The sequence below is a fragment of the Pyricularia oryzae genome, chromosome 2 (genome assembly GCF_000002495.2).
Source record: "Pyricularia oryzae 70-15 chromosome 2, whole genome shotgun sequence".
In the NCBI taxonomy this organism is placed as follows: Eukaryota; Fungi; Ascomycota; class Sordariomycetes; order Magnaporthales; family Pyriculariaceae; genus Pyricularia; species Pyricularia oryzae.
Genome location: NC_017850.1, coordinates 5,149,771 through 5,174,515, shown reverse-complemented (window position 1 = coordinate 5,174,515; position 24,745 = coordinate 5,149,771). Strand labels below are relative to the sequence as shown.

The window sequence follows — 24,745 nt, the reverse complement described above, 5'->3', positions numbered from 1 at the left end:
TTTGACATCATGACCACCCCCTTTTTTAGAAAGAGAAAGAGAGCGAGGAAAAAAAAAAAGGACGCGCGCGCCTGAGGCTCCGGTTTTTATGATGGATGTAGGTTATTGGACTTTCGGTTGAACCTGTTCGTATTTTCTTTGTCATTGGCTTTCATCATCATTCGTTCCCCGTTGTTCCAGTCTCCCATTCCTGTTGAGATTCTCCTCTTTTTATCTTGCTTTCAGTCCCCCGTTTCGTTCCTTCTTTACCCACCCCGTTTAAATCGATTCTGCGTTTCGATTGTTCGTCCCTTTCTAGGACCCCCCAAAAACGCCGCCGGTCGCTCCCCCCATTGAAAACAGAAAATAGAATAAGCCCACCGTTCGCTTTTCCAGATTTCCACCCCAGCTCCCTCGTTCGCGGAGTCCCAACATAATCCAACGTCCAGTCCAGCTCAGAAAAGTCGATTCAGCTCTATACCCATCTCGTCCGAACAGGTCTTCGGCTGCCATCCCAAGTCATCCAAACAACAAAGTCACTTTGCAAACAGAACAAGATGCAGTTCCGAACCCTTATCGTCTCATTCTTCGCGGCCGTGGCCGTCGCCCAGACACCTACCTCTGGTAGCTCGGCGCCCTCGGGCACATCAGGCTCGTCCGGCAACCTGGTATCGACTGTCAACGACCTGCCGCGCTGCGCCCTCGGCTGCCTCAAGACGGCCGCCGAGGCCATCAACTGCAACCCCGCCAACTTCAAGTGCCTGTGCAGCAACACGCAGGCCCTGCTTGGCTCCGTCGGCCCTTGCGCTCTGTCTGCTTGTAACAGTGGCGACGTCGGAAGTATGTTGTCAACTTCGCCTGGGGATGGTGTTTATACGTGTACAATGCTAACCAGAAACTCCTTCTCAGAGCTCACCGATGCAGCAGCCAAGGTTTGCCAGCAGATCAACGCCAACCCTCCCCCGGCTCAGGTTGCCTCTGCTTCGAACATTGTAGCCTCGGCCATTGCTACGCAGGGCCGCAGCCGTGGTGGCCCATCGTCAACACCCGCTCAGGGTGCCGCGCCGAAGAGGACGGATGCTCCTGTTTATGCAGTCATGGGTGGTGCTGCAGCCGTGTGGGCCGTTTACGCCATGTAAATAACCAAATAGTCCATTAGAATATGTTACTCGGGTTACTCTTTTCATACTGGAAACAGGGTTTATTTTTCCTGTCTCTTTTTTTTTTTTTTTTTTTTTTTTTCTTATGCACGGCATTAAGTTACTCTCGGGATTTTACCGCGAGTGACTAAATGATGAGCAGGTATGAATTGGGGCTATGTGTTTGTCATTGATCTGATTGAAAAAAGTACCATACAGGAATTGGGAAAACACCTCTTCAATGAACAAGACAAGGTATTTGGCCGTCAAAGTTATGAAGTCACGTTGTGTTCTGCCTAATTGTACAATGCCCCCGCAGTTTAAATACGAGGTAAAAGACGCTAAATACCATGCGCCAAGCAATCGCAGGACAATCATGCTGCGTCACTAATTTGTCATCGGGTATCTTCTCTGTCATCACTCGGCGCAGCCTTGCAGGAAGCTTGGGACACACGAGTCGTCGGTCTGGGCTCGATATCGGCCTGATCACCAAGCCCAACCCCTGCCACGTCCCTCGCTGGCGTCGGCTCCGACTCTGACGGACCAGGGTTCCCATCCGAGCCTCCATCTTGGACCATGGCAGCACCCCACTCCTCATCCCTGGGAACCTGGTTCCTGCTATTCTTCCTGCCTGCCACCTCGCCGGCCTCCAGATCGTCATCGTCGCCAAACAGCGTCGCCGTGTCCATGACGTCGATCCAGTGCCTCGGCACGCCGCTGAGCCGCGTGCTGCCCCCGCCGACGCTGACCCCTCCCGCGCCTTGCTGCTGGTATGCGGCGCTCAGGCGCCAGCCCGCGCCGCCGCCCGCCGCCCCGCTCATTCTGGACCCCGTCGGCGGCGGCGGCGCGTTCTCGCTCATGGTGAGCTGTTGGTGGACCGACGCGCCGGCGGTGCCGCCCGAGCGGCTGCCCGTCTGCGTGCGGTCGGTGCCGGTCGAGCCGGTCTTGTGGAGGATGGTGCGCTTAAAGGCCGCCAGGATGCTGGGGATCTTGCCCAGGATCGGTCGGCAGCCGGCGAGGGATACGACCACGATGGCGGTGGTGTATTCGCCTGTCGCCCATATATCTATCAACAAAATGGTCAGTCTCGTCGGTAGGTCGGCGCTTGTGAAAGAAAAAAGAAAAAGAAAAAGAACAAAGGGGCAAGCGGCTCGAGGGGTGGAGCTCACAGAGTGGCCTGTAGTCGTTGGAGTCGCTCTTCAATATCTGGTTGTAGGCGACGAGCCGTCCGACCGTGGTCATGATGGTTATGACGCCGAGGCCCAAGAGCGCATAGACGGCCACGCGAGCGCGATGGTTGATTTGAAGTTTCCATATGATTGGAAAGGGGAAGAGAAAGACTTTCCACGGGAGAAGTCAGCAAACAAGAAAACAAAAGAAAAAAAGAGAATAAAAAAAAACAATTGAGATGGCGAGGTGCAGAAAGGGACATACTGCAGATCTCGGTGACGAACTGAAAAGACCAATTCATCGTTATCGCGTCGACGGACAAGAAGACCGTACATTCGTCCACCCCGTCGTAGACCCAGTTGACGGCCGGGTCGTGTCCGCACCAGAAGGTGTCTGCAAAGATGGTCGCGGTCCAGCAGGCCGCGGCGAAGAATACGAGCGCGTACAAGGCGCGGCGCATGCCCAGGCTGGTGCGGTCGACGAGGACCCAGTAAAAGGCCAGGATGGAAAACTTGGTAAAGTAGAGACCCGTGTCGAAGAGGTAGCTGGTCGCATATTGAAGCTGCAGTTTTGGTGTCGGCCCCGGCGTTGGTTAATTTTCGTTGAGAAGACAGTACATGGGCAAAAAAAAAAGAAAAAAAACGACAAATACTAGCAAACAGGACTCACCTTGAGAATATATTCTGGATAGCTGCTGCCCGGCTCTATAGGCTCCAGGTATCCCCAGGCAAAAGTCATCGTGTCGCATATTATGACCGCGGTCGAGCTCGCGAGGCCCATGAACAGCCACAAGTCTGCCAAAAGAAGTCGCTCGGTCCTCATGCGCATGCGCACAATGACGCGCAGGGCAAAGGCCGCCACGGCCAGCGACCAAAGGCACCATTCTGTCACCTAGAAAGCAAAAGCCTCGAGGGCAAACATGTAAGCAAAAAAGTGTCAATGTAGTTGGGGGATAGTCATGACGAGAAAAAACGATAGGTCAGACAGGAGACAAAAAAAAAGACATGGACCACATACGCAGACCGCGAGCGAGGAAGGCATCGCAAAGCCCAACGAGGGCGCGGCGGATGGCCGCTGGCAGGAATCGGGTTTCGACGTTGAAGAGAACCGTCGTGGAGAGGCGTTGTCGAAAAGAAAGGATGCAGAAGCTGCAAACCTTGTTCCCCTGTTGCAGGAAAGAAAAGAAATAAGAAAAATAAAAATAAAAAAACGAGTGAAAAGCAAGCAACCCGAAAAAAATCACTATTAAACACAAGTAACAATCGCAAGCGACCACGCGAACAATAGTTGATCAAGTCAAGAGAAGTGACCGCCTTGCGGCCAATAGTCTGGAGAAGGAGATCTCTCTCTTATTTTTTTCCCCCTCTTGACGAGACAAAGCTTGAATTTCTTTGCCCCGTGTTCCTGGCGTGGCAGAAGGGGCAGATTACAAGACATAACCGTTTCTTTTTCCTGCGGGACGTGCAGCTATGACTTGTTTCTGAGCTAGCCTCGAGATGGCTTCCTGCAAGCACTCATAGGTACAGTGTAGTCGGGAAAAAACTGCCTGCCGGCAAACGGGTAATGCGGCATCGCTCGAGGGGAAGCTTGGGAAGCCCGAGTACAGTTACCGGTAGAATACAGCTTTGGTGGTTTCCTCAAGCTTTCTTTTCTTTTTTTTTCCCCCAGGGCCCCCCAATCTAGCGGCGTGGAAACCCTGGCGCCTCCCAAGGTATTCGAGAGATGGGGAATGTCTTTGGGTGGGTAGACTAATGACTTTCTTTTTCTTTTTCTTTTTCTTTTATCTGCTGTGCAAAAAAAGAGAAGAAAAAGAAAGCAGGTGCCTTGGGAAAAGAGAAGCTATACCATTACTTTCACCCCATACTTTCGCTTCCAAGCGCCACCCGGGCCTAGCAGGGGCCATGACAGGGCGCCAGGCCAGGCACTAGACGAGCCCATCGATGATCCCCTTGAACCTTAAATTGAACGTCGCGATCGGAGGATGCTGTAGCTGGATCGGGGACTTTTGGAGAGCACGCCTTCTGGGGTCGTGGTTACTTTTTTTTTTTGGTTCCCCCTTGCCGCCTGGGGGTGTGGAGCTGCAGCCTGACAGTTCCAAGGCCTACAGAGTTGATCGCATCCCAGATTGTGAGTAGGATTTACTATAGTACCGGTATGTCGGTCTATCTAGGAGCAAAAAAATAAAATAAAAAAAATACTATGTAGATACAAGTTTGAGGTGTTTAAGCTCGTGCCTTGACAATGCAGCACTACACAAGCTTCTGCAAGTCACCCATGTCACTAGATCGCTCCCCCTTTGCTTGGAAAAAAACCACGCGAGCAAACAAGCACCACGATATAGTCGACCGATACGAGAGTCAAATGCCCAGTTCAGGAACGGTACAAAGTATCATCCCCACAGCTATCGAGTCCACGCTCGTGGTGGTAACCTGAAACGTCGACCTAAAGCCAATCAAGGCAGTATACCCCATTTCTTTTCTCTGTTCCCCTGAGCTGGTCTTTTGATGGGTTGTAGATCCCGTTGTGGAGGTATTCAACGACTCTGTTTTTTTTTTTGGTTTTGTATTTGTATTTATATCCACGGTGGCGTCATATTCATGTGTATGGCGCTTGGTTGCGGAGCTGCTCTCCAGCACGCCATTGTTATTGTCCGAACATCGGATCCGAACGCCGAATAAGACGAGAGGCTATACAAGCAGCTTGACGGTTAAATACTGATAGCGTTCATTCCACATCCTAGTAGCTATGCAAGTCAGCAAAAAAAAGAAAAGAAAAAAGAAAGAGCAAAGAAACGTCCCGGCTAGCTTCAAGTCTGTTATACCGAGATGTCGTTATCATCACTTTTGGAGTAGGCCCCGTGACTTGGACTCTCGCAAGCCTTGCACTGGCGTTGCGTTTTTTGACTCGTGGCAGTAAATATCTACCTACTTGCGCGCATAATACTCTCATTGCTAGCGCGATCACCTTTGTGCTCCGGGAGATTATCTTGGACCGGCCTCACGGCTGTCGGGCAGAGATTCCTTTTTGGGCAGCAAACGTCTGTGATTATACCCGGTGGGCTGTACGTACACGTGGCAAACGGGTAAAAAAAAGGGCCTTCAGCCCAAAGACATGGCAGGACAATATACCGGTCGAGCATGCGGGATGCCCTGTATCGCCCCATCCCAAAAGCAAGGGAGACTTCAAATGTGTTTGTCTGGTCTCGAAAGGCACCTCAACGTCCGAGGTTTTTTTTGGAGAAAAAGAAAAAAAAACAGAGTTCGGAATGGCCTTGCAAAGTGACGCGGCTATTTGGCCAAGACTGGGTGGGGGGTGAAATGGTGTCTATTGTTCTAGACCGTCCCGTCCGCGAGGGAGGCGGGGATGCTGGATCGTCCCATCCAAGGAAGGCGCGTATGCCATCATAACAAAATGATTTTTGGTTCCAGCTGCTATGACACTGCATGTGGGCTAGTGTGGTTTTTGTCCTGTTCCGGACCGGCTGCTTTTGGTCTAGCCGATATGCCTTATAGGATATGAGTTGTGGAGTAGGTTCACTGGTTGAGTGAGTATAAGTTTCAACATGTAGAGAGTTCTTGTTACAGGAATTTAACTTGGCTTGGCAAAATGGAGTATTGCTTTGCCTCATCCGGATTCCTGTTATTTGTGAAATATTATCCGGATTGTTGATGGGTTGATGTATCTCGTCTGTGTTTGTGACTGTCTGTACTTGTTTCTACGGCATCTACTTCGGTCCTTTTGTGCCGCTGCGGTCTTCTCTATGCAACCCCTTAGTCGGTCGTACGATTAAGGTTCAACCTTAAGGGCTCATAACCAAACAGATATTAAGCAGCCGGACCTGATGTGTAAATATGTCCTTGTGTCCAATCTTTCCCAGCGAATAAAAAGGGACACGACTCGCCAAACTTTTCTGCCATGCAATGCAGGTGGCCAGGGGAAGGTAATGTTGGCGCTTGGTCTGTCGTTGCTCGGTTGCGATGCTGGAGATGGCCCATACCAAACTAGGCAGACAAGCAAGAATCGCCAAAAAATGGGTGCTGCTGTTCGACACGTGCCAGACACGCCCATCTTGCAGAATGGCTGCCTGACATTTTTTGCCATTCCCTCGTGGCCCTATGGGGCTTTTTGACTAGCCATCCTGCACAACAGAGGACCCGGGACCCGACAAGACGACAAAAAGGGGTAGAAGAAGGATCCATCAAGCAGCCTCCCGTACCAGGTAACTACGTTCTAATTTACTGCATTTTTTTCTCCTTCTTATTTTGCATCGTGTATCCATCCGCCTTTTGACAATCTGCCCTACATGTTGAAACATGCCAGCCCAGGAGACGCCCACGAGACCCCTCACGAGGCTGGCGTGTGAAAGATGCCGGTCCCAAAAGCTCCGGTGCGAATGGCCCAAGGACGGAAAGGATAGAACCTGCAATCGGTGCAGACAGAGGGGCTTGTGCTGCACGAGAACGCTGTCCTGTCGTCCCGGAAGACCTTCGCGTTTGCGCGAGGCCAACGCCGCTCCCGTCAAGTCTCCTTCGTCGGTGGAACAGAAGCCGCTGCCGCTGCTCATGTCTCCCTTGTCGTTTGGCCAGCAGCAGATTCCGCTGCTGCCGCCTTCAACGACGGCATGGTCGCCATCCTACAGTCAGTCCCCGTTGATTGATCAGACACCAGACGGCAGTAGCATGGTGAGTTGGACGATATTTACAAACTGGCCTGCCAATCTTACCCCCTGAAAGGCAAGGAAACGGTTTACTAACAGGTCACCACGCAAAGTATTCACCAGGTTTCAATCCCATCATGACACCCCAGGATGTGGACTTCACGGGCTCCCTCTCTTCGGAGTGGGGGAGTTATAATCTAGTCTCCGGCGTCCTACCGGACGAGAACGCCGATGACCAACAGGTTGGCTGGTCACTTCCCAGTCCAAGCCCATCTTCTCTCCAAGAACAGCAGCCCTGCCAGAACCCGCTCCAGGCAGTGTCGCCACAGCAAGAGATGTATCACCCGACTTCCGAGCCTCAGCAGCAAGGACTACATTCACTGCCGGAGCAGTTTTTCGCTCCGGACCCAAGCCAGTATTCGCCGTCTCCATCGTCTCAAGATCATCACACCGTCCAGCCAACCTTTGCGGACGGCGATGTCTGCAACATTGCGTCTCTCACCAGCCACCTGTTTGAGCTGATGTATTTGTGCCAGGCCCAGTTCAGCCACCAAACTTCATCAGAAGGCTCGAGCACATCGACGCCCGGAGGCGGCTCTCGACAACATCATCAACAACAACAACAGCAGCAGCAACAGCAGCATTACAGGCCAAAGATCTCCCTTAGTGGAATACTAACCTGCACCCAGAGGCTCTCCAGCCTGCTGGCGCCATATGCCTCCCCCTGGGACGGGCGACAGGGCTCGCTCCCAGGCCTGATCCCGGCCGTGGCGGACGGGCCCACCAACATTCTCATACTGTCGTGCTACGCCAAGATCTTTGAGGGCTTCCGCCAGCTGATGTCGGGGGTCTACCACCGGCTGCTCGGCGGCCAAACCACCACCAATCTGTACGAGCTCAAGATCGACGACGTCGCCGTCGGCGGCGACGGCCACCTCGAAATCCTGATCCTGATCCAGATAATCACGCACAAGCTCAACACTCTCGGCGCCCTCCTGGGAGTGCCCGACAAGCACCGCGTCGGCGTGGGCGACGACGCGATGGCGGGGGAACACGGAGCGGCGGAGGCGTGTTGGGAGGTGGCCGCGCTGGACGACATGCTTTCGGGTGGCGCGGGAAGCAGGCACGTGTTTGGAGACGAGGGCAATCCCATGCCGAGCGCCGCGGCTGCTTTTGGCGAAGAGCTCCGTCTGATCAGGGGTCTTCTCGACCACAAAGCGAGAAGCGCATGGCCGTGTCATTTTTTGGAATTGAAATAGCTGTCAAGTGGCATGTTATTTTTTGTTTTCTTTTCTTTTGCTTTCCTATCTTGAGTCAAATTGCAGAGCCAGAGCGAGAGAGGGGGAAAAAAAAAAGAAAGAACCAAGGCCGTTGTCAAGACGGACGGGGCTTACCTGGTGTAAAAGACCTACGACGTAAAAGTAGGGATGATATAATTTTTACTCCGATTCGTTTGGAAGTTTACATAGTGGAGGGGCGGGTGTAGCTTATTTTTTTTCAACGGTCTTGGCCCTTGCTTGAAAGGGGGGACTTGTTTTTGGTTCTGGTAGTTTAACTCTAAAGTACCGGGGCAAAACATGTCGGTACACTGCTCGCCAAGCCTAACCTTGTTCAACCCCGCGTCAAGGGCACGAATTGGAGATGCCGTGGCGTTTACCGAAGCAAAGTTTGGAGGCAACAAAAAAGAAGGGAAAAGAAAAAAAAAACGCATGTGTCGTGTTTGTTACTTTGCTGCTTTGCAACAGATAAATACCCCAGTTACGACAAAACCATATGATTCGTTCTTGAATAGAATTTCGAGGCGCGGCTAATGTCGCGGATGCTAACCAAAATGATACTCGCTGCCGTTTATCCCATGGGCAAACGTTCTCCCGGGAATGATAACTTTGCCCACTATACGAAATACGTTTCACCAAGAGTCGCTGACGATACAATGCCAACCTAAATAATCGCTGAGATGCCATAGGACGGGCCGATGGATGATTATCATCACGTAGCAAGTATTAAACCGCGTTTCAATTCACTGACCATGGTGGATCAAGGATATACCTGAAGGAGACGTTGATAGTTGGACGGACGGTGAATGGATCATGTATGGCAGAAGATAAAATGCGGCGCCGTTCCGCATGCAAGCCTAGCCTCAATGCGACGCATGGTGGCTTCTGTTACTGAATGTGGGCATGCTCGGGGTTACAAGTGGGGTCCGGTCCAGGCTAAGCTACCTTAGGTAAGGTATACACCGAGCTTTACGGAGTTAACTTTCCCAACCCACCAACCAACCAACCACACGTCAGGTGGAGACGAGACATACAGTTTTCCATCCATCTTACTGCGCCGGCCTCACTGTCGTACCGATCCAATAGCGCAATCTGATTAAATCTCTTGGCCTCATGATTATTAATGTTCCCCTACCAGTTAACGCTCCAAAACTGTTACCTAGAGTGGGTGGTGGGATATTAGGCGAAGACCCGTTTTGATAAGCCCGACCTATTTTTTCCCCCCCCAGTGAGCTTGTCCTGCAATAGGATTGTTTGGACAAACACTCGATTGGTTGCTGTTTGCCAAAAAAAAAAAAAAAAAAAAAAAAAAAAAGGACCAAGGGCGCGACAACCGCCAAGAGAACAACAAAGAGTCACAGAAAACAACTATCTAGTCTAGGCGTGCGTCTGGTCTAACTATGGCTTTTCTAGCGTGAGATAACGCATCCTCGAACCCGCAGACCCTTCGATGACGTTGCCATTCAATCACCCACATGGTTTCGAACCTCGCCAACGTAAAGTAAAGCGCCTGTTCAATTGAGCCTCTCTGCTTGAAAACCCGCGCCCCGAATTCCACCCCTCCCCTGATTTTGCGAGGGAAAACCCGCCAGAGATGACCGATTCACCATCGAGCCTCGGCGGCGCAGCCATCATGGCGCCCAACCACGCCCACATGAGCAGCAGCCCCTCGTTCTCGCAACCTCCCACCGCCGACACCCCCGCACGCAGCGACAGCAGCCTCAGGACGGTCGGCGCGCACGGCGCCGCGGCGGCGAGGACGACGACCCCGGCCGGCGCGACCGTCTACGGGCCCGACGTGCTGCCCGACGGGTCCCTGAACCCGCGCAGCTGCATCATCTGCCGCAAGCGCAAGGTCAAGTGCGACCACCTGCAGCCCTGCACCAACTGCCGCCGCGCGCGCGTGAGCTGCGTCTTCCCCGCCCCCGGGCGAGCCCCGCGCAGACCGCGGCCCAAGGACCCCGGCAGCAGCAGCGGCGGCCCACACACCGCGGCCGGCGAGCCCGGCCGGCACGGAGCAGCCGCCAGCGAGCGCGAGGCGGAGCTGATGAAGAGGTTGCGCAAGCTCGAGGGCATCGTCGAGAACCTGAGCGGGCAGATCGAGCTCGAGACCGCGAGGCATGGGAGCGCGGGTGGGCCGTCGCCGGACGCGACGCAGGACTCGCCCGGCAGCGGCGAGCTCAGGGGCGCGGGCGGCCGCGGGAGCTACTCGTCGGCAACGGGCGTGAGGGCCGCGAGTTCGACGAGCAGCGCCAGCAACAGCAACATGGCTTCGGGTCCTGTAAACGGAAGCCCCCACAAACGGTCGCAGACGTTCGACTCGACCCAGGACAGCCCGCCAGCGACGACGGATGTTGCCAAGAAATTCGGCAGGCTTGTGTTGCACGACAAGGGCAAGTCTCGCTACGTGAGCAGCGGGTTCTGGTCCAGGATAAACGACGAGGTAAGCAAGCGTTTTCTTTTCTCTTTTTTGCTTCTTTGGCTTCTTTGGCTTGGTGGACTGTACAGTTGACTAACACATTCTAGATCAATGCGCTGCGGGCCGAAACAGAGGACATGCTAGATTCAGAGACTGACGTCTCGGATAATGATGACAGCCCCCCTGCTGTTCCACTGCCAGACACGTATTCCAACGGTTCATTTCTGTTTGGCTATCGTTGTTCGGATCTCGACCTCCGAAAGTTTCACCTACCCCCTTCTCAAATCATGTTTATCTGGCAGGTCTACTGCGACAACGTTAATCCCGTTACCAAATTGCTTCACGTGCCTTCTACCAAGGCACTGTTGCTCAAAGCCACGGCTGACTTGGGAAACATTGATCCCTCTCTCGAAGCTCTAATGTTTGGAATCTACTTTGGAGCACTGACATCCATGGACGAGACCGACGTCGAGATGCACTTTGGAGCAACCCAAGCACACATGCTACAAAAGTATCGCTATGCTCTGGAGATGGCTCTGGCAAAGGCCGACTTTCTCACTTCGACCGACCTCATGACACTGCAAGCCCTTGTGCTGTTCGTCATGCTCGTCAGACGACGGCAGGATACCCGTCTGGCCTGGACCATGACGGGGGTTGCTGTACGCATCAGCCAGTCGATTGGACTGCATCGCGACCCGAGCAATTTCCCGAACCTGACGCCCTTCGAAGGCGAGATGAGGAGGAGACTCTTCTGGTACCTCGCTCTCCTCGATCTCCGCGCGGCAGAGGATCAGGGCACAGACGTCGCCATTCACGACCTGGGCTACGACACGCGCAGGCCTCTGAACATCAACGACGATGATTTTGGCCCGGACAGCAAGGAGCTCCCCGCGCCACGTGAGGGCGAGACCGAGATGGCGTTCGTGCTCATGTCGTACGAGGTGCAGCCTTATGCCCGGAGGATCCTGCTCTTGTCTTCGGCGGCCGCCTCCATGTGCCCGCGGGCCATGAACACGTTGGAAGAGCGAGAGAAGCTGCTGATGGAGATCAGCGCCATTGCTGAGCGCATATTACCCAGGAACGGCCCGGCTCCGACCATGGAGATTAGCATCCTGGCCGCCATGATCGCGCGAGTCATTCTCAACAAAATGACCATCCTGGTGTACCAAACCTCTCTGATTGGCCAACACGACGCCGCTGAGGAGCTGAGCCAGGAGCGAAAGGATCGCCTGGTGCAGTCTGCGATCGAGGTCTTTGAGTATAGCCACCTTGTCCTCCACGACCAGCGAGTCCGCCGGTGGCGATGGGTCGCACACGTCTTTATGCAGTGGCAGGCGGTCACATTTCTGCTCCTCGCCATCTCCACAGGGCCGTGGAGTCCCATATCGGAGAGGGGCTGGTCGGCGCTCGGGACCATGTTCAGCAGCGCCACGGCCGCCGCAGAGATCGATCGCATATCGGACAATGCCGCCGTCTGGTTGCCGCTCAAACGGCTCTACAACCGGGCCAAGAGGCACCGGGTGGCGGAAATCGCCCGGCTCAGGGCCGATCCCGATGCGGCGCGTGAGCTGGACCGCGAGTGGTACCCCAAGACTCTCCCCACATCAAACTTTAGCACCTTGTCGGGCAGGATCAAGATCAAGGTGGCCCTGGACAGGTGGAGGGAGCTGGTACAGGCGCCGGCTCTGGAGCCAGAAGTGCAGGCCTCGTTTAGACGCGACCAGGAGCGGCAGAATCCGCACCTGCATAATTCCTCCTGCAACATGGCTCCACCTTCCAACCGAGTGGACAACGCCGCGGTCAACGACTTGGCCGTGCAGCCCGTAACGGTTGGACAGCAGCAGCAGCAGCAGCAGGACAATGCCGGGGAGGCGGTGCCTGCGGCGCAGCAGATGGACCCGGACGTCCTGCAGCTCATGAACCAAGTCATGTCCCAGCCGACATTTGCGTCGCAGGACATTTGGCCGCTCGCCTTCCCCGTCGAGAGCATGCAGGCGCAAAACAGCGGACCGGCATTCGGGTACCCCGGCGACAACAACAACAACAGCAGGTCAGGGTTGAACTTTGGCCAGCCGCCGCAGCCGCAGCCGACGGCGTCGGAGACGCCGCTGCTCGACGCAGATCTGCGCAAGGGCGACGCGCCCCCGTGGATGTGGGTGGGGGCCGGCGGTGGCGCGGCCGCCATGCCCAACGGCGGCGACGCCAACGGTCTCGCCAACATCAGCATGGGCACCGCGGGCGCCGATCAGTTTGGCGGCCTCTCGTCTCTGGAAGACTTTGACATGAACATGGACGACGAAGACTTTAACTGGCAGACGTTTAACGACAGCATACGCGGCTTCTCGACGACTGGTTGGGGACAGTTGCAGTAATGTTTTTTTTTTTTTTTTTTTTTGTTTCGGTTTACTTTTTTTTTGCACGATGGTTGTGATGGCGTTACAGGATGGTTATACCACGATTTCTCTCTTCTTATAGTTGGATTCTCGGCAAGCTTGCTTGGACAGTTTTGTTGTATGATTTACATTGGGAGGGCGTGGGCTCAGAAGAGCTTGAGTGGGTGGAGGGCTAGAGTAGAAGTTTGGAAACTGTGGACAATCTGGTGTACAGTACGTAGCATCGCCCTTTTTGGTTTAATTTACGTCCCGTTCCTCAACAGCTTGACTGCTTCTTGTTTTGGTGTCAATCTGAAGTATTGGCCAAGGTAGCATGTGGTGGCCAGTGGCCCCATGGATACCGGCGAAAACAAGCCACTGGCAAACAATGCCATGAAACATTTTCACAACAAAGAAGTATGCGATTTGAACATGCCCACACGCACAGGCAACAATGTCTTTGTCCCACACATGGCCTTCAAGGCTGACCAAGGGCGACTCACCTAGTCAGATGAAGATAAATAGAAAACTGCAGAGTCATGATCGAGCATGATCTGCTACTTGAACCTATCCACACACATATCTGTTAAAACAACGACTCTCGGCATTCCAAGAAAAGAAAACATCACTCCTGCCAGCATCACGACCAACAGCAAAAAGAAAAGACAACAAGACGAAAATGTGCCAGTACACCCGCACCGTCTACACCTGCACCCAGTGCGGCGAGGCCTACACGTTCTGGACGACGGTGCGCGTGCCCTGCGCCCCGGTCCTCTGCGGGCAGGTCGCGAGCTGCGGCGTGCAGACCATCGTGGGCAGCCGCACCGTCCGGCGCGGTCGGTGCAGCGAGCATTGAGGGGCCCGTTTGTTCACAGTCGGAGGGATGCTGTGACGGCAATTTCGGGGATTAATGTGGTTGTTTTTGCAATGGGGCTCTGACACGTCACAACATCCTTCTGGGCGATTTGATTGGCAGCGGCTGCCGAGCGGGCTGCTGAATGAAGTGCCAAGCCACTCTTGTCTGCGTCCCGAATCTCTTCTCTCTTCTTGTTGCAGCTCGGTTTGGTGACTGGCCTGCGGGAGCTTTGGTCGGATCAATAGTGAAGAGCTGCCGAGTTGGTATACGAAAAAGCCAACTTTTGCCTAGCGAGCAGGGATTGTTTGTTTCTTGTCGTGTTTTCTGGTGATTCCATTAGCATTTGCAGTCAATCACAACACAATTAGCAACCCTGTGGGAAAGTCTCCCGTTTTTGGACTCTGCATCATGACCGTGAAATTGGCCAAAATATTATCATCAACTTTATCAATAGTGCCGGGGCCCTGCTGCAGCTGAGACTGCCGAGTTAACCACCCTCTCCATGACGATGTGGCATCGCTATATTGTTGCCAGTGAACCTGACTGTTGCGTTGTTTATGTGACATGTTACTCTTGCCCCCTGATATTCTCTGCCTTTGGACCAGCTGAAAGTAAGCTGCAACATAGCAAAGTTGACAGGTCGACTACAATTTCCAAGCTGCCCTGTCTTCATTTCAAGTACAGGAGAAAGCTGAATATTGTGTGACAATATTGGAAAAAATGGCCCTCCAGTCCTGTCTTCTCAATCGAGGCTTTTTCTCGTGTTTATACAGTCACAGGAAAGCCGTACTGGTTATAAACCTTGGGCTCATTCCCATCTTCCAGCGACCTTTTACATCCCATCTCCACTCAAGCTGCTTTCTGGACGACTGCTTGCCCACAGGTCAGCCGGCATTAACTTGGTCAATACACCCATTCCCGCCTCTGCCGTGCCGTCAAAATGCCCAACACCACCCGTGCACTCCTGGCCCTTGCCGCCCTGATGCCACTGGCCTGGGGCTTCTCGTCCGGCACCTTGTGGCCGCGGCAAGAAACCCAGGACATGCCCCGCCCGAGGTTTGGCCCCGTGCCGTGGGGCGAGCAGCTCGGGCGCGACGACTTCCCCTGCGTAAAGGCCGGCCAGATCGCCTTCACCTTTGAAGACGGCCCTTCGCCCTACACGCCCGAGATCCTCGGCACGCTGCTCCGGTACAACCTCCGGGCCACCTTCTTCATGACGGGCGACTTTGAGGGCGGCGGTCTGGCGCAGCCCCTGTACCACGAGCTGGCCAGGTTCATGTACGACCGGGGCCACCTGCTGGGCAGCCACTCGTACCGCCACGACGACCTGCGCAGGTTCACCGCGGAGCAGGTGCGCGCGGACCTGCTCGAGATGGAGGCCGCGTTTGTCGAGGTGCTCGGCGTGGTGCCCACCTACTTTCGCGCGCCCTTCACCAGGTGCGACTTTGACGGCGGCGACTGCCTCGATAGCATACGCCCGCTCGCCTACCACGTTGTCGACTTCAACATCGACTCGTTTGACAATGACGAGTTTGCAGACCCCGCGGACCTGGTGGCATTGTTCAGGGAGACGCTGGACAATTCCGACCGCGCTGTCGCCTCGTACATTGTGCGGCTCCACGATAACGAGGAAGCCACTGCCAACGGTCTCTTTGAGGACTTTATCGCCATAGCTCTCGACGCGGGGTTCGAGCTCGTCACTGTTGGCGAGTGTCTGGGTGATGAGCCTGGCAACTTTTACCGCAATCCGCAGACTGGCAATGCGCTGGGTGACGGCAGCGAGCCGCTTCCCTCGCCGGATCCTTCCGCCAGCACAGAGTCGACTGTGGCTTCGGCCAGCACGTCGGTTTCTTCCAGCACTGTCGATGCGACTTCTTCTGCCGCTGAGGCTACTGGTGCTCCTGAAACAACCGGAAACCCCGACACTGTGATCAGCGATGCTCAGACCTCTACCGCCACTGATCAAGAGGCAGCCGTCACTCTTGATACGCTCACGCAGGAGACTCTGTCGGTAGCATCTACCACAATAGAAACTGCTGGTTCGGAGGATTTGACCATCACCGAAACCCAGACGTCGACACAAACTGGGGCAGACGCAACGGACGACCCAACAGCGACCATCACTCCTGCAGTCACTGGCACCTCAGATGTGGTCATGACGTCCGGCAGCACGCCAACCATGACCCAGATATCTGTGTCCAGCGCTGTTGCTTTGACGAGCTCAGAGCAGACGACCGATGTATCCCAGACAACCCCCGAGAGTTCTCTCGATGCGACAGGTAGCGTCACGACGACTGAGCTAGTTTCACAGACAACCTCGGCCACCACATCTGAAGAACCATCTGCCTCACAGAGCTCAGCAACCACGAGAGCCACCTCTGAGACCACCGACACTGGTTCCAGTACGCCCGCGTCGAGTGCTGCGGGCGGCCAGGGCACTTCCGAAGCATCCAGTGATCCTGGCAGTACCACCATCATCGGCACCAACTCCATTTCTGAGGTCACCGAGACTGGCTCTGGCACGTATACAGCGACAGTCACGGGTATCCAGGTTACCTCTGACATCCTCGGTGATCCCGGAACGCCCACCACCAGCTGTACCACTTCCACCACCAGCTGTACCACTTCCACCTGCACCACTACCGCCATCGCCAGCACCGATGGAACCGCAACGTCTGTTAGCTCCACAGACGGTCGATCGCAGAGCAGTCCCGTGACAACCTCCCCCCTTGATACAATCACAGGAGGCTCCGAGACTCTGGACAGCACCACTCAAGATGCGCAGACAAACAGCCAATACACTCCAAGCTCACCATCGCCAACTTCAGCATCAGAAATGACCCCTTTGTCCTTGTCTTCCAGCGTTGCGACTCTGGACAGCACCGCCGGATATGTGCAGACAAACACCCTGGAGATGACAGCACCCTCGGCTTCAGAATTCGCCACAGCACCATCAAAGTCACCCTCCAGCATCGACGGGATTGTGGACAGCACCATCCGAGAATCTACCCCAAGCGTGACAGCGGCCCCAGCTTCTGATGTAACATTTTCGCACCCATCCCCCAGCGTCGACGAGACCCAGACCACCAAAGACCAAGCCACCGACAGCAACCTGCCACCCAGCGCGACAGCCCACCTGCCGAACCACATTCACTACGCCAGCGACACCATCATCACGCACACCGCAGGAGCGACATACTGCCCATCCTCGATCGCCCAACACAACAACGGTGCACCATCCCCGCCCGTACCGACAGGAGGGCCCCAGGACGGCAGCGCTGCGGTCCAAGAGCCAAACGCACACTGCAGCACATGTCAGGATGGCGCCGCGAGCGACGACAGCAGCCTTGGAAGCTGGTTGACCATGGCCAGCAGCAGGGCAATTGGTGAGCAAGTCGATTCACAGTCGGTCGCGACGTCGACTGGAGCAGTCTCAGCCGGCGGTACTTGGACGTACACTGCTAGCCTGTCGCCGCTCGGTACTGCTCAGCCCTCGGCTGCTAGTGCGGCCGGCGATGGCGCTGGTGGTTTGCCGTCTGGTGCTGAAACGGGCGGCGTTGGCGGCCCGAGTGCCGTGCCGACTCGTGTCTTGGACGCGGGTGGCTTTGCTGTTCGCGGTTCTGGCTGTGCTGTTGTGATTGCTGTTTTTGCGGCATGTATGCTGTTTTGAGGGGACGTTGTTGATGTTGGCGTTTTTTTCTTTTGTATATTTCTTGACGATTACCAGTTTAGGTTCAGTATGGCAGACCGATCATATCCTGAGTTTTGTTATAATTTGGCCAATTTAATTTAATTTAATTTACTGTGTTGGTCATTTGGGTAGCTGCCGGTTGACAGTCGCACCTTCCCAAACGAAGCATCTTCCATTGTTGCCTGCATCTTTTCTAGGGATGATTGGTTGAGGTCACTTTTTGTTGCTCCAGTTTGCGCCTCTTGCATGCAATCAACTGGCGGGGACCGATCCTCGTTTTCCTTTGTTCTCCAACTCGACTTCACCGATCCTGTTCCAACCTAGGTAGGTACCTACTTACCTTACCTACCTTACCTAGGTACTTTTGCTCCTCCCAGAACCATCAAGAATATCTTGTCAACCGGGCAGCAGTGCACCAGCATCACATTCCGGAGAAACACTACTGCCGCGGACATTGCGAACAAGGCGCGACGACTCCATACACGTGCCCGAATCCATATCTGACAATGCTTTCACAAAAAGAGCACATACCTCAATCTATGGCAGACAATGCAAAACATAAGAATTTCTCCGCGTCGCGCTATACGACATCTGACGGCCGGCCGTTGACCGTGCACCCTCAAAAAGAGCACGACCTTGTCTTGTCCACAAGCTGTCAGCAAATGTTCATCGCGTACCTCGTCACCCTCGAGATGATGATCAACATTGATGCGAATCTTTTTCGGCTCTTTACTTGCAAGGTTTGAGTGTCGCCTTTTTCGCAAAGGAGGATCCTTTGGTATTTTCGGGGCAGTCTGGCGTGAACATGCCAGGTACTATTATTGACAATAGAAGCATGTTGACCAGGATGATCAACAGCGTTGATTTCCTAAATTGTGACCAAGATTGGTCAAGACTAGCCCGGACTGTCTATAGTAGTCTAGGGCCATGTGTATCTGCCTGGTCATCTTGTATCTTAGCGTCCCGTGTCACGTCCCACGCCCATCTGCCAGAGACAGCACTGACATACGCATAACGGTAGAATGCAACTTGCAAGAAAACGCTTTCTCCAGGCCAAAGCTTTCCCGATTGATCTGTAAGCCTCTCAGCCTTGATTTCAGGGCCAAACTCGATCAATCACCAACGAATCTTGGCGCCACTGACTTCGCAACCTAGTAGCCCAGCACCATCCACACAACTCGAGTCGGTCCCGAGGTCGTTGTATAAGAGGCAGCCAAGGCAGCCCAGTCTCAACCTGACATTACACCATCGCCCCGCGGCTCTTCCGATTTAGTCTCCTGGAGCTCGACTAGTCTGGGCCCCTGGCCCTGCCCGCATGGACTCGAGTTGGCGGCGCACTAGGGCTGGGATCGCTCAGGCCCTTGGCGGCCACCCAGACACGCCGGCTCTGGAGCTGATGCCAAAAAGGGGAAAACCAGCTCGTGCACCATCTCCGATCAAGCCGCCGATCACAGACGTGCGGCCAGGCGTGGCGTCCGCCGCTACAGTTGTGATGGCTCAGGTCTCCACGAACCTTACCAGGCTTGCCAGGCAAGCCAGGCCCTTTCGAGGCAGCGCACCAATTAGGGACTGGACTGCGCCTAGTCTCGTACTTGGCGATTGGAACAAAACCCAATCCTGCTGCTCTCTGTGGTGTCTTTCCCCAGAGCTGCACCAGCCACGTGTGATCCCCATCCACTCAGCAGCCGTTGCTTCAAGTTCACCATGCGACTCAATTTGGAGTTCGCGCAGCAGCTTTTGTTGTTGCTGTCATTCGTTTCGGTGGCTCGCTCGGCCGCGATCGAGGGGAACCTCGAAAAGGCCCTGTACCAGCTGCCCAAATGTGCAGTAAGTTTTACCTTGACTCTTTTTGTCCCTACGGCAGTGCTAACTGATGTGGTTTCCTTTCTTTGTCACGTTGTAGTACCCTTGTTTTGTGAATGCTGTCCAGCTTTCTAGTTGTGTTGCGGGCAACACGACGTGCATCTGCAGTGACGAAGCCGTGTCCGTCAGCCTCGTGACCTGCGTCAGGGGTTCTTGCGGGTTGAATGACCAGCTGGGTGAGTTCCCTGCGGATACTAGAGTCTGGCACGCTGTGCTTAAACAGTTTTGAAAAGCCTGTAATACATCGGGACCTAACCTAAAGACATGCCCGTGTGGTGAATTCCCCCCGAGAAAAGACACGCTCAAGGTTAGCAAGAATGCATGCAGCCAAGCCAGTCGCGACAAGACGGCAGAAAACCGGCGAGTGAACTGGGCCATGATCGCCCTCTGCACGCCGTTTGCCCTGCTGAGACTGTTGTCCAAGGTCGAGTTCCCCCGCAACACTGTCCGGGGAGGCTGGCTTCCCACCATGCCCGAAGCCGGCTGGGACGACCTGTGCCTGCTCCTGGCCTGGTTCTGCACCATCGTCATGGGCATCATAATCGGAGTGCCGCTGCAGCGGGCCGCGCTGGGTCGCGACCTGTGGACCCTGTCGAAGCAGCAGCTCATCGACACCGGCTACTGGATCTACGTCGCCGAGCCGATCTACATGTCCAGCCACGCCTTCCTCAAGGCATCCTTCTTGTTCTTTTACCTTCGCGTCTTTGGGCTCGTCGGTTCAGTGTCGTACTTCTTTGGCCTCTGTCCCATGCGGCCTCTGCTGTTGGGCACGCTGTGGGTTAATCTCGTCATCGGCATTATCATCGTGGGCCTTTCCATCGGCCAGTGCACACCCATCAGTTATTCCTGGACTCAGTGGGCAGAGGACAGTCCTGGCAGCTGTATACAATCCGGGCAACTCCTGTGGTGAGTGCTTCTTCTCCGTTTGTGGTAATGAGGATGCTGTTTCTGGATGAGTCGTGTTTAACCAGTGGATTCTTGGGATTTAGGGCGCAGGCCATCTCGAGCATGCTGTTAGACTTTTGGATCCTCGCCCTACCTCTATCCCAGATAGCAAGGTTGCATAGATCTCTACCAACAAAGCTGGGTGTGGCCGCTATGTTTTCCCTGGGTATCATGTAAGCGCAATTTTCTGACCCGAGCACATGCTCTCTCGGTAACGGAGAGGCACAAACAAACCATAACTAACCGACATCCTATTCACTGCAGCGCTACGGGTGTAAGCATAGTCCGGGCTAGGATCCTTGTGAGTAACCCGCTCCCCCAAAATTATCTTCTCGTGTGACTTTAAAGACCCTTTCCCCCAACAAAGTCCACCTGACCAACTGTACAACTCGTCATTATAGGACACGACCGCCTCGAGTGACAACCCCGGCATGATGATGTCCAACAGCGCCACCTGGAGCATGGTGGAGTCCTCGGTCGGAATCGTGTGCGCCTGCCTACCTGGCATGCGCAAGTTCATCGTCCGCACCATCCCACAGGCGTGGAGCTGGGCCGGCCGCAGCCTGGGAAGCGGCACCTCGGGCTCGACCGACGCCCAGCGGCAGCAGCACGACCGCCACGCCCCGCGCAGTGCGGTGCCCCGTCGGCTGCGGACCATGAGCGGCAGCCTGCTCGAGCCCACCGTCATTGGCGCCGACGACGAAGACGCCCGCAACGCGCCCTACGTGAGGATCTCGGACGACGGAATGTCGGCCAAGAACGCAACGGTGACGACGGTGGGGCTCAAGGCCGACGACGTCGAGAGCTTTGCCATGGCGGACATGAAGACAGGGCACGAGACGGGTCAGCAGACGAGCGGTTCGACTGCGGTGTCGTCCGGCGGCGAGGGCGTGGCCCTCTCTCGCCCTTTCAGTGCGGGTCTGCCGTCTCCTCCCGGCAGGGATTTCGCCGGCGCCGAGACCATGAGTCTGCCTGCTTCGCCGCGCATCTGGACGAAACCTGGCTCGTTCAATAACTACGACCCTCGTGGAGACGGACCCCGGGGTCCTCTTCCCCCTCGTTAATGGTGTATGACTATCTCGAATTTTCATGACGCAAGGCCTAGCTATGGATTTCCAATCTCCCTGTGCTATATCGGTAGACTTGAAAGGATCCAGAGGAGAACAGCAGGGAATTGGAAGCTGATGCTGGTCATTTTCAGTGGCCAAACGTCCCTGAGAGCTTTGAGGGCCGTCTCCTGCGGGTTGACCAGCTTCGGTTGGTGGGAAACTATCACGAGGAGCGATGCGGTACAGCTGCTGCGAAGCCACGAGCATCAGATGAGGGCTTGCAAGACAAGAATACGTCGGAGCAGCGCCTGACCGGGCTTGAAAGCGGCGAGATCCCCAAGAATACCCGAGCCAAGTAGGGGATGCAAGCAGCGGTGCGGCTACTGATGGAACACAACGGTCGAGCACAACGAGCGACAAGGTGACGCCGATGGTTTGGACAGGGACCTGGGTTCACCATGCAAGCGGCTCTGGTTGATCTGCTCAACGTCGGTGGAAGCGTAGCTGCTGTTCTCGTCTCCTTGGATGCATACAGCCAGGGCGGGCGGTTAGTGGCGGGAGGATCGCCGCGGTCACAAGAGGGACTTTTGGGCATGAAGTGTACGATCTGCAAGTGTATGATGTGAGCGAATGGATATATGCTAATATCGGCAAAGGTTCGGGGATGGAAAAAAGTTGGAATGGTGCAATAGATTGGCAGCGACGGGGTTCAGCATTTAAACGGGGCTTTTTGGTTATCGAAAGACTTTAATCCAACTTGGAGCCTGGATCATTCAATATTCCAACTAGTCTAGAACTAGGTTACAGCTACAGCAACAGCAACAGCAAACAAGGGTATATTAATTGGTGATTGCCGAGAAAAAGGGGTCCAGAAGTCACCTGACGATGCTCGGATTCATGTCATGACTGCGCCGCAATCCCCAGCAAACAACGGCTTGGCGTCAAGGCTAAGCAGAAAGTGGAAATAACTTCTCACATGTTAATGGAGGGCAGCGTGCCTGACATATCTTGGCTTTGTTGCTTGGCATCGGTACCGAGGATTGGCAAACACCTCAACGGCTGCGCCCCGTGGGGAAACGGGCTAATATTTGGGGAGGCACTGCGCTGCTTTTCTCGTCAAGTTTGACTGGCGTTGGATACGGACAACAAATGCTTGGCCACCCTGTCGTCGATTCGCTTAAAGCGACGACGTGGTCCGATTCTCACCTGTTTATTTTCTTTGCGTACTTTCCCATCTAGATTAGAAGAACAAACATTGGCGAAACGACTTGTCTAGTCTCGGCAATAGCCCACAATGTTTTCGTCACCAGAACCCATATTTCGCACCACCAGCCCGCAGCTCAACATCCAGCTCGACACCGGCGACAAGCACTCCTTCAGCCCCGGCGACACCATAATCGGCAGGGTGGTCCGGCAGGCGCCCATCGTGGCCCCGCACGGCTCGATCCGGCTGTCGCTGCACGGGCGGTCGCTCGTCAGGGTGGACGAGTCGTCGGGCGGCAAGGACAAGACGTACACGGGCGAGGTGCGGCTGCTCCAGGGCGGCAGGCACACGCGGGTGCTGTTCGAGGGCCCGCTGCACGTGGCCGAGGGCCCGGGCGGCGTGGCGCAGTCGTGGGCCTTTGCCGTCGACGTCCCCACGCACGTCGAGCTGGAGCGGCCCGACCTCGGCCTCGGCGGCAACCAGCACTCGTTCGTGCCCGTGCCGCCCGACTGCACCACCGGCCGCTACGCGCTCCCGCAGACCTTTTCCCGCACCGGCGGCCGCTCGTCGGCCCGCATCGAGTACTACCTCGAGGCGGTGCTGCAGTACCGCACCCACGGCGGCAGCTCCGGCAGGACCGTCGCGGCCACGCTGCCCGTCGGGATCCGCACGCCGAACCACGCGCCGCCCATCGCGGACCTGCGCCCCGTCAAGCGCCGCCGCCTGGCCTTTGTGCAGTCGTTCCGCCTGCTGCCGGGCATGGACGGGCCCTCGGCCCGGCTTTCGCTGCTGCAGAGGGCGCAGTCCGCCGTCGGGTCGCGCCGGGTGCCCATGCTCTGGGGCCAGTGGGAGCTGACGTCGCCGACCGTCGTGCAGCCGGGCAACCCGACGCCGCTGCCCATCTGCGTGCGCTTCATCCCCGACGCCCGGCGGTCCTCCCCGGCCGTGCGCGGCAGCCCCGCCCCCACCGTCCGCCTGCTGTCGCTGGTGCTGCGCGTGCAGAGCCTCGCCGTCGTGCAGTGCCGCGGCGGCTGGGCCGACGGCGCGCCGAGGCGGCAGACGTGCGCGCGCGCCAGCGAGTGCGCCAGCATCTGGCCGCCGCGCGGGGCCGGGCTGCCGGGGAGGCACCTGCTGGGGCGCAAAGAGTGGAGGGCCGTCTGCGAGCGGCAGGCGCCCGTCTACGTTCCCTGCGCGGACGAGTGGCCGGCGCTGGAGGTTGGGGCGGAGGCCGGGTTCAGCCTCGGGGGCGGGGGGCAGGGCGCGGGGCGGCTTCTGCTGCCGCTGCTGACGCCGACGTTTGCGACGTTCAACGTCCGCCAGCACTACCGGTTCGAGTACGAGATCGAGGCCCTGGTCGCGGGCGAGGAGGTCAAGATTCCCATCAGCGAGGTGGTGACGGTCCTGCCGCCGTCCGAGGACGGGCCCGGCGGTGCGCCGCAGGTTGCCACGCCTGGGAATGCGCAGGGTGAGTGGACGCCGTCGCCGTTGGAGGGGCGATCCGAGTCGTGGATCCGTCCACCTTGCGAGTCTGGGGCGCCGCCTTCGTTTGATGAGGCCGTGTCGGGGGCGGGCGGCCAGCAGATGGCAAGTGTAGGCGGGCCAGGCTCGAATTGTTAATGCGTGCTGTGCTGTGTGGAAGATTTAAATACCCAAGAGATACCCAATATTTAGCAGAGTGATTTCTCATAGCTTGTACAAAAAGCCTATTTCAATTTTGTTACTGCGCTCGTGGCTGCTTAAAATGCACCAATAACTTATACTTTCGTCTGACTTTGGCAGATCCATGACTAGCTGAGCCCGACGCCTCGTGCTGTATTGTTTGCATGCTGGTATTTTTGTGCGACATGTTGGTATTTCTGACCAGGTGCTGCGTTCTGACCAAATTCAGATGAGACGGGTGGCTTCTTGAAGGGCAGCAGGGCTATTCTGTAGGTTGCATGCATTTGGAAAGAAGCACCGTCCAAATGATGGTCATTGGGACGCAAAAGGCTTGGTTTCAACGTTGAGGAAAATTGTTCCGACATCGCGAAATGCTGGTCACTAAATTGGCCAAGCCCAGCCTTGCCGCGTGGGGAGAAAAACCCGATGCTGGATTGTGGTGGGTTGCCATGCCGGAACGACCGG

General features: G+C 55.8%; 7 protein-coding genes across 7 annotated transcripts; 6 read left to right on the top strand and 1 right to left on the bottom strand.

Moving 5' to 3' along the window:
* The first annotated feature begins 3 nt into the window (after positions 1 to 3).
* MGG_01872 (uncharacterized protein) lies at positions 4 to 1,460 on the top strand. Its single transcript, XM_003714845.1, has 2 exons — positions 4 to 819; positions 889 to 1,460. Exons 1-2 carry the CDS (start codon positions 537 to 539, stop codon positions 1,116 to 1,118), a joined length of 513 nt encoding a protein of 170 aa, XP_003714893.1. The 5' UTR covers positions 4 to 536; the 3' UTR covers positions 1,119 to 1,460.
* A 53-nt stretch (positions 1,461 to 1,513) lies between these two features.
* Positions 1,514 to 3,329, bottom strand: MGG_15329 (uncharacterized protein; the record flags this gene model as incomplete). The annotated part of the gene is made up of 5 exons (XM_003714844.1): positions 1,514 to 2,184; positions 2,288 to 2,458; positions 2,553 to 2,850; positions 2,958 to 3,179; positions 3,306 to 3,329. The coding sequence occupies 5 exons, from the start codon at positions 3,327 to 3,329 to the stop codon at positions 1,514 to 1,516; spliced, it is 1,386 nt and encodes a 461-aa protein (XP_003714892.1).
* A 3,272-nt stretch (positions 3,330 to 6,601) lies between these two features.
* MGG_01870 (uncharacterized protein) lies at positions 6,602 to 8,204 on the top strand (the record flags this gene model as incomplete). Its single annotated transcript, XM_003714843.1, has 2 exons — positions 6,602 to 6,926; positions 7,045 to 8,204. 2 exons carry the CDS (start codon positions 6,602 to 6,604, stop codon positions 8,202 to 8,204), a joined length of 1,485 nt encoding a protein of 494 aa, XP_003714891.1.
* A 1,211-nt stretch (positions 8,205 to 9,415) lies between these two features.
* On the top strand, positions 9,416 to 13,263 carry MGG_11119 (fungal specific transcription factor domain-containing protein). Its single transcript, XM_003714842.1, has 2 exons — positions 9,416 to 10,665; positions 10,749 to 13,263. The coding sequence occupies exons 1-2, from the start codon at positions 9,817 to 9,819 to the stop codon at positions 13,011 to 13,013; spliced, it is 3,114 nt and encodes a 1,037-aa protein (XP_003714890.1). The 5' UTR covers positions 9,416 to 9,816; the 3' UTR covers positions 13,014 to 13,263.
* A 1,546-nt stretch (positions 13,264 to 14,809) lies between these two features.
* MGG_01868 (chitin deacetylase) lies at positions 14,810 to 17,539 on the top strand (the record flags this gene model as incomplete). The annotated part of the gene is made up of 1 exon (XM_003714841.1): positions 14,810 to 17,539. The coding sequence occupies one exon, from the start codon at positions 14,810 to 14,812 to the stop codon at positions 17,537 to 17,539; it is 2,730 nt and encodes a 909-aa protein (XP_003714889.1).
* A 1,725-nt stretch (positions 17,540 to 19,264) lies between these two features.
* MGG_01867 (uncharacterized protein) lies at positions 19,265 to 21,849 on the top strand (the record flags this gene model as incomplete). Its single annotated transcript, XM_003714840.1, has 6 exons — positions 19,265 to 19,387; positions 19,491 to 19,599; positions 19,657 to 20,329; positions 20,633 to 20,642; positions 20,770 to 21,427; positions 21,526 to 21,849. The coding sequence occupies 6 exons, from the start codon at positions 19,265 to 19,267 to the stop codon at positions 21,774 to 21,776; spliced, it is 1,824 nt and encodes a 607-aa protein (XP_003714888.1). The 3' UTR covers positions 21,777 to 21,849.
* A 698-nt stretch (positions 21,850 to 22,547) lies between these two features.
* On the top strand, positions 22,548 to 24,412 carry MGG_01866 (uncharacterized protein; the record flags this gene model as incomplete). Its single annotated transcript, XM_003714839.1, has 2 exons — positions 22,548 to 24,211; positions 24,401 to 24,412. Exons 1-2 carry the CDS (start codon positions 22,712 to 22,714, stop codon positions 24,410 to 24,412), a joined length of 1,512 nt encoding a protein of 503 aa, XP_003714887.1. The 5' UTR covers positions 22,548 to 22,711.
* Positions 24,413 to 24,745: the final 333 nt, after the last annotated feature.

Excerpts from the sequence above, each read along its gene's own strand:
- MGG_11119 (XM_003714842.1), top strand. The coding sequence starts at position 9,817 with ATGACCGATTCACCATCGAGCCTCGGCGGCGCAGCCATCATGGCGCCC. Across the intron at positions 10,666-10,748 it reads GGTCCAGGATAAACGACGAG|ATCAATGCGCTGCGGGCCGA; the intron begins GTAAGCAAGCGT and ends AACACATTCTAG.
- MGG_01872 (XM_003714845.1), top strand. The coding sequence starts at position 537 with ATGCAGTTCCGAACCCTTATCGTCTCATTCTTCGCGGCCGTGGCCGTC. Across the intron at positions 820-888 it reads TAACAGTGGCGACGTCGGAA|AGCTCACCGATGCAGCAGCC; the intron begins GTATGTTGTCAA and ends ACTCCTTCTCAG.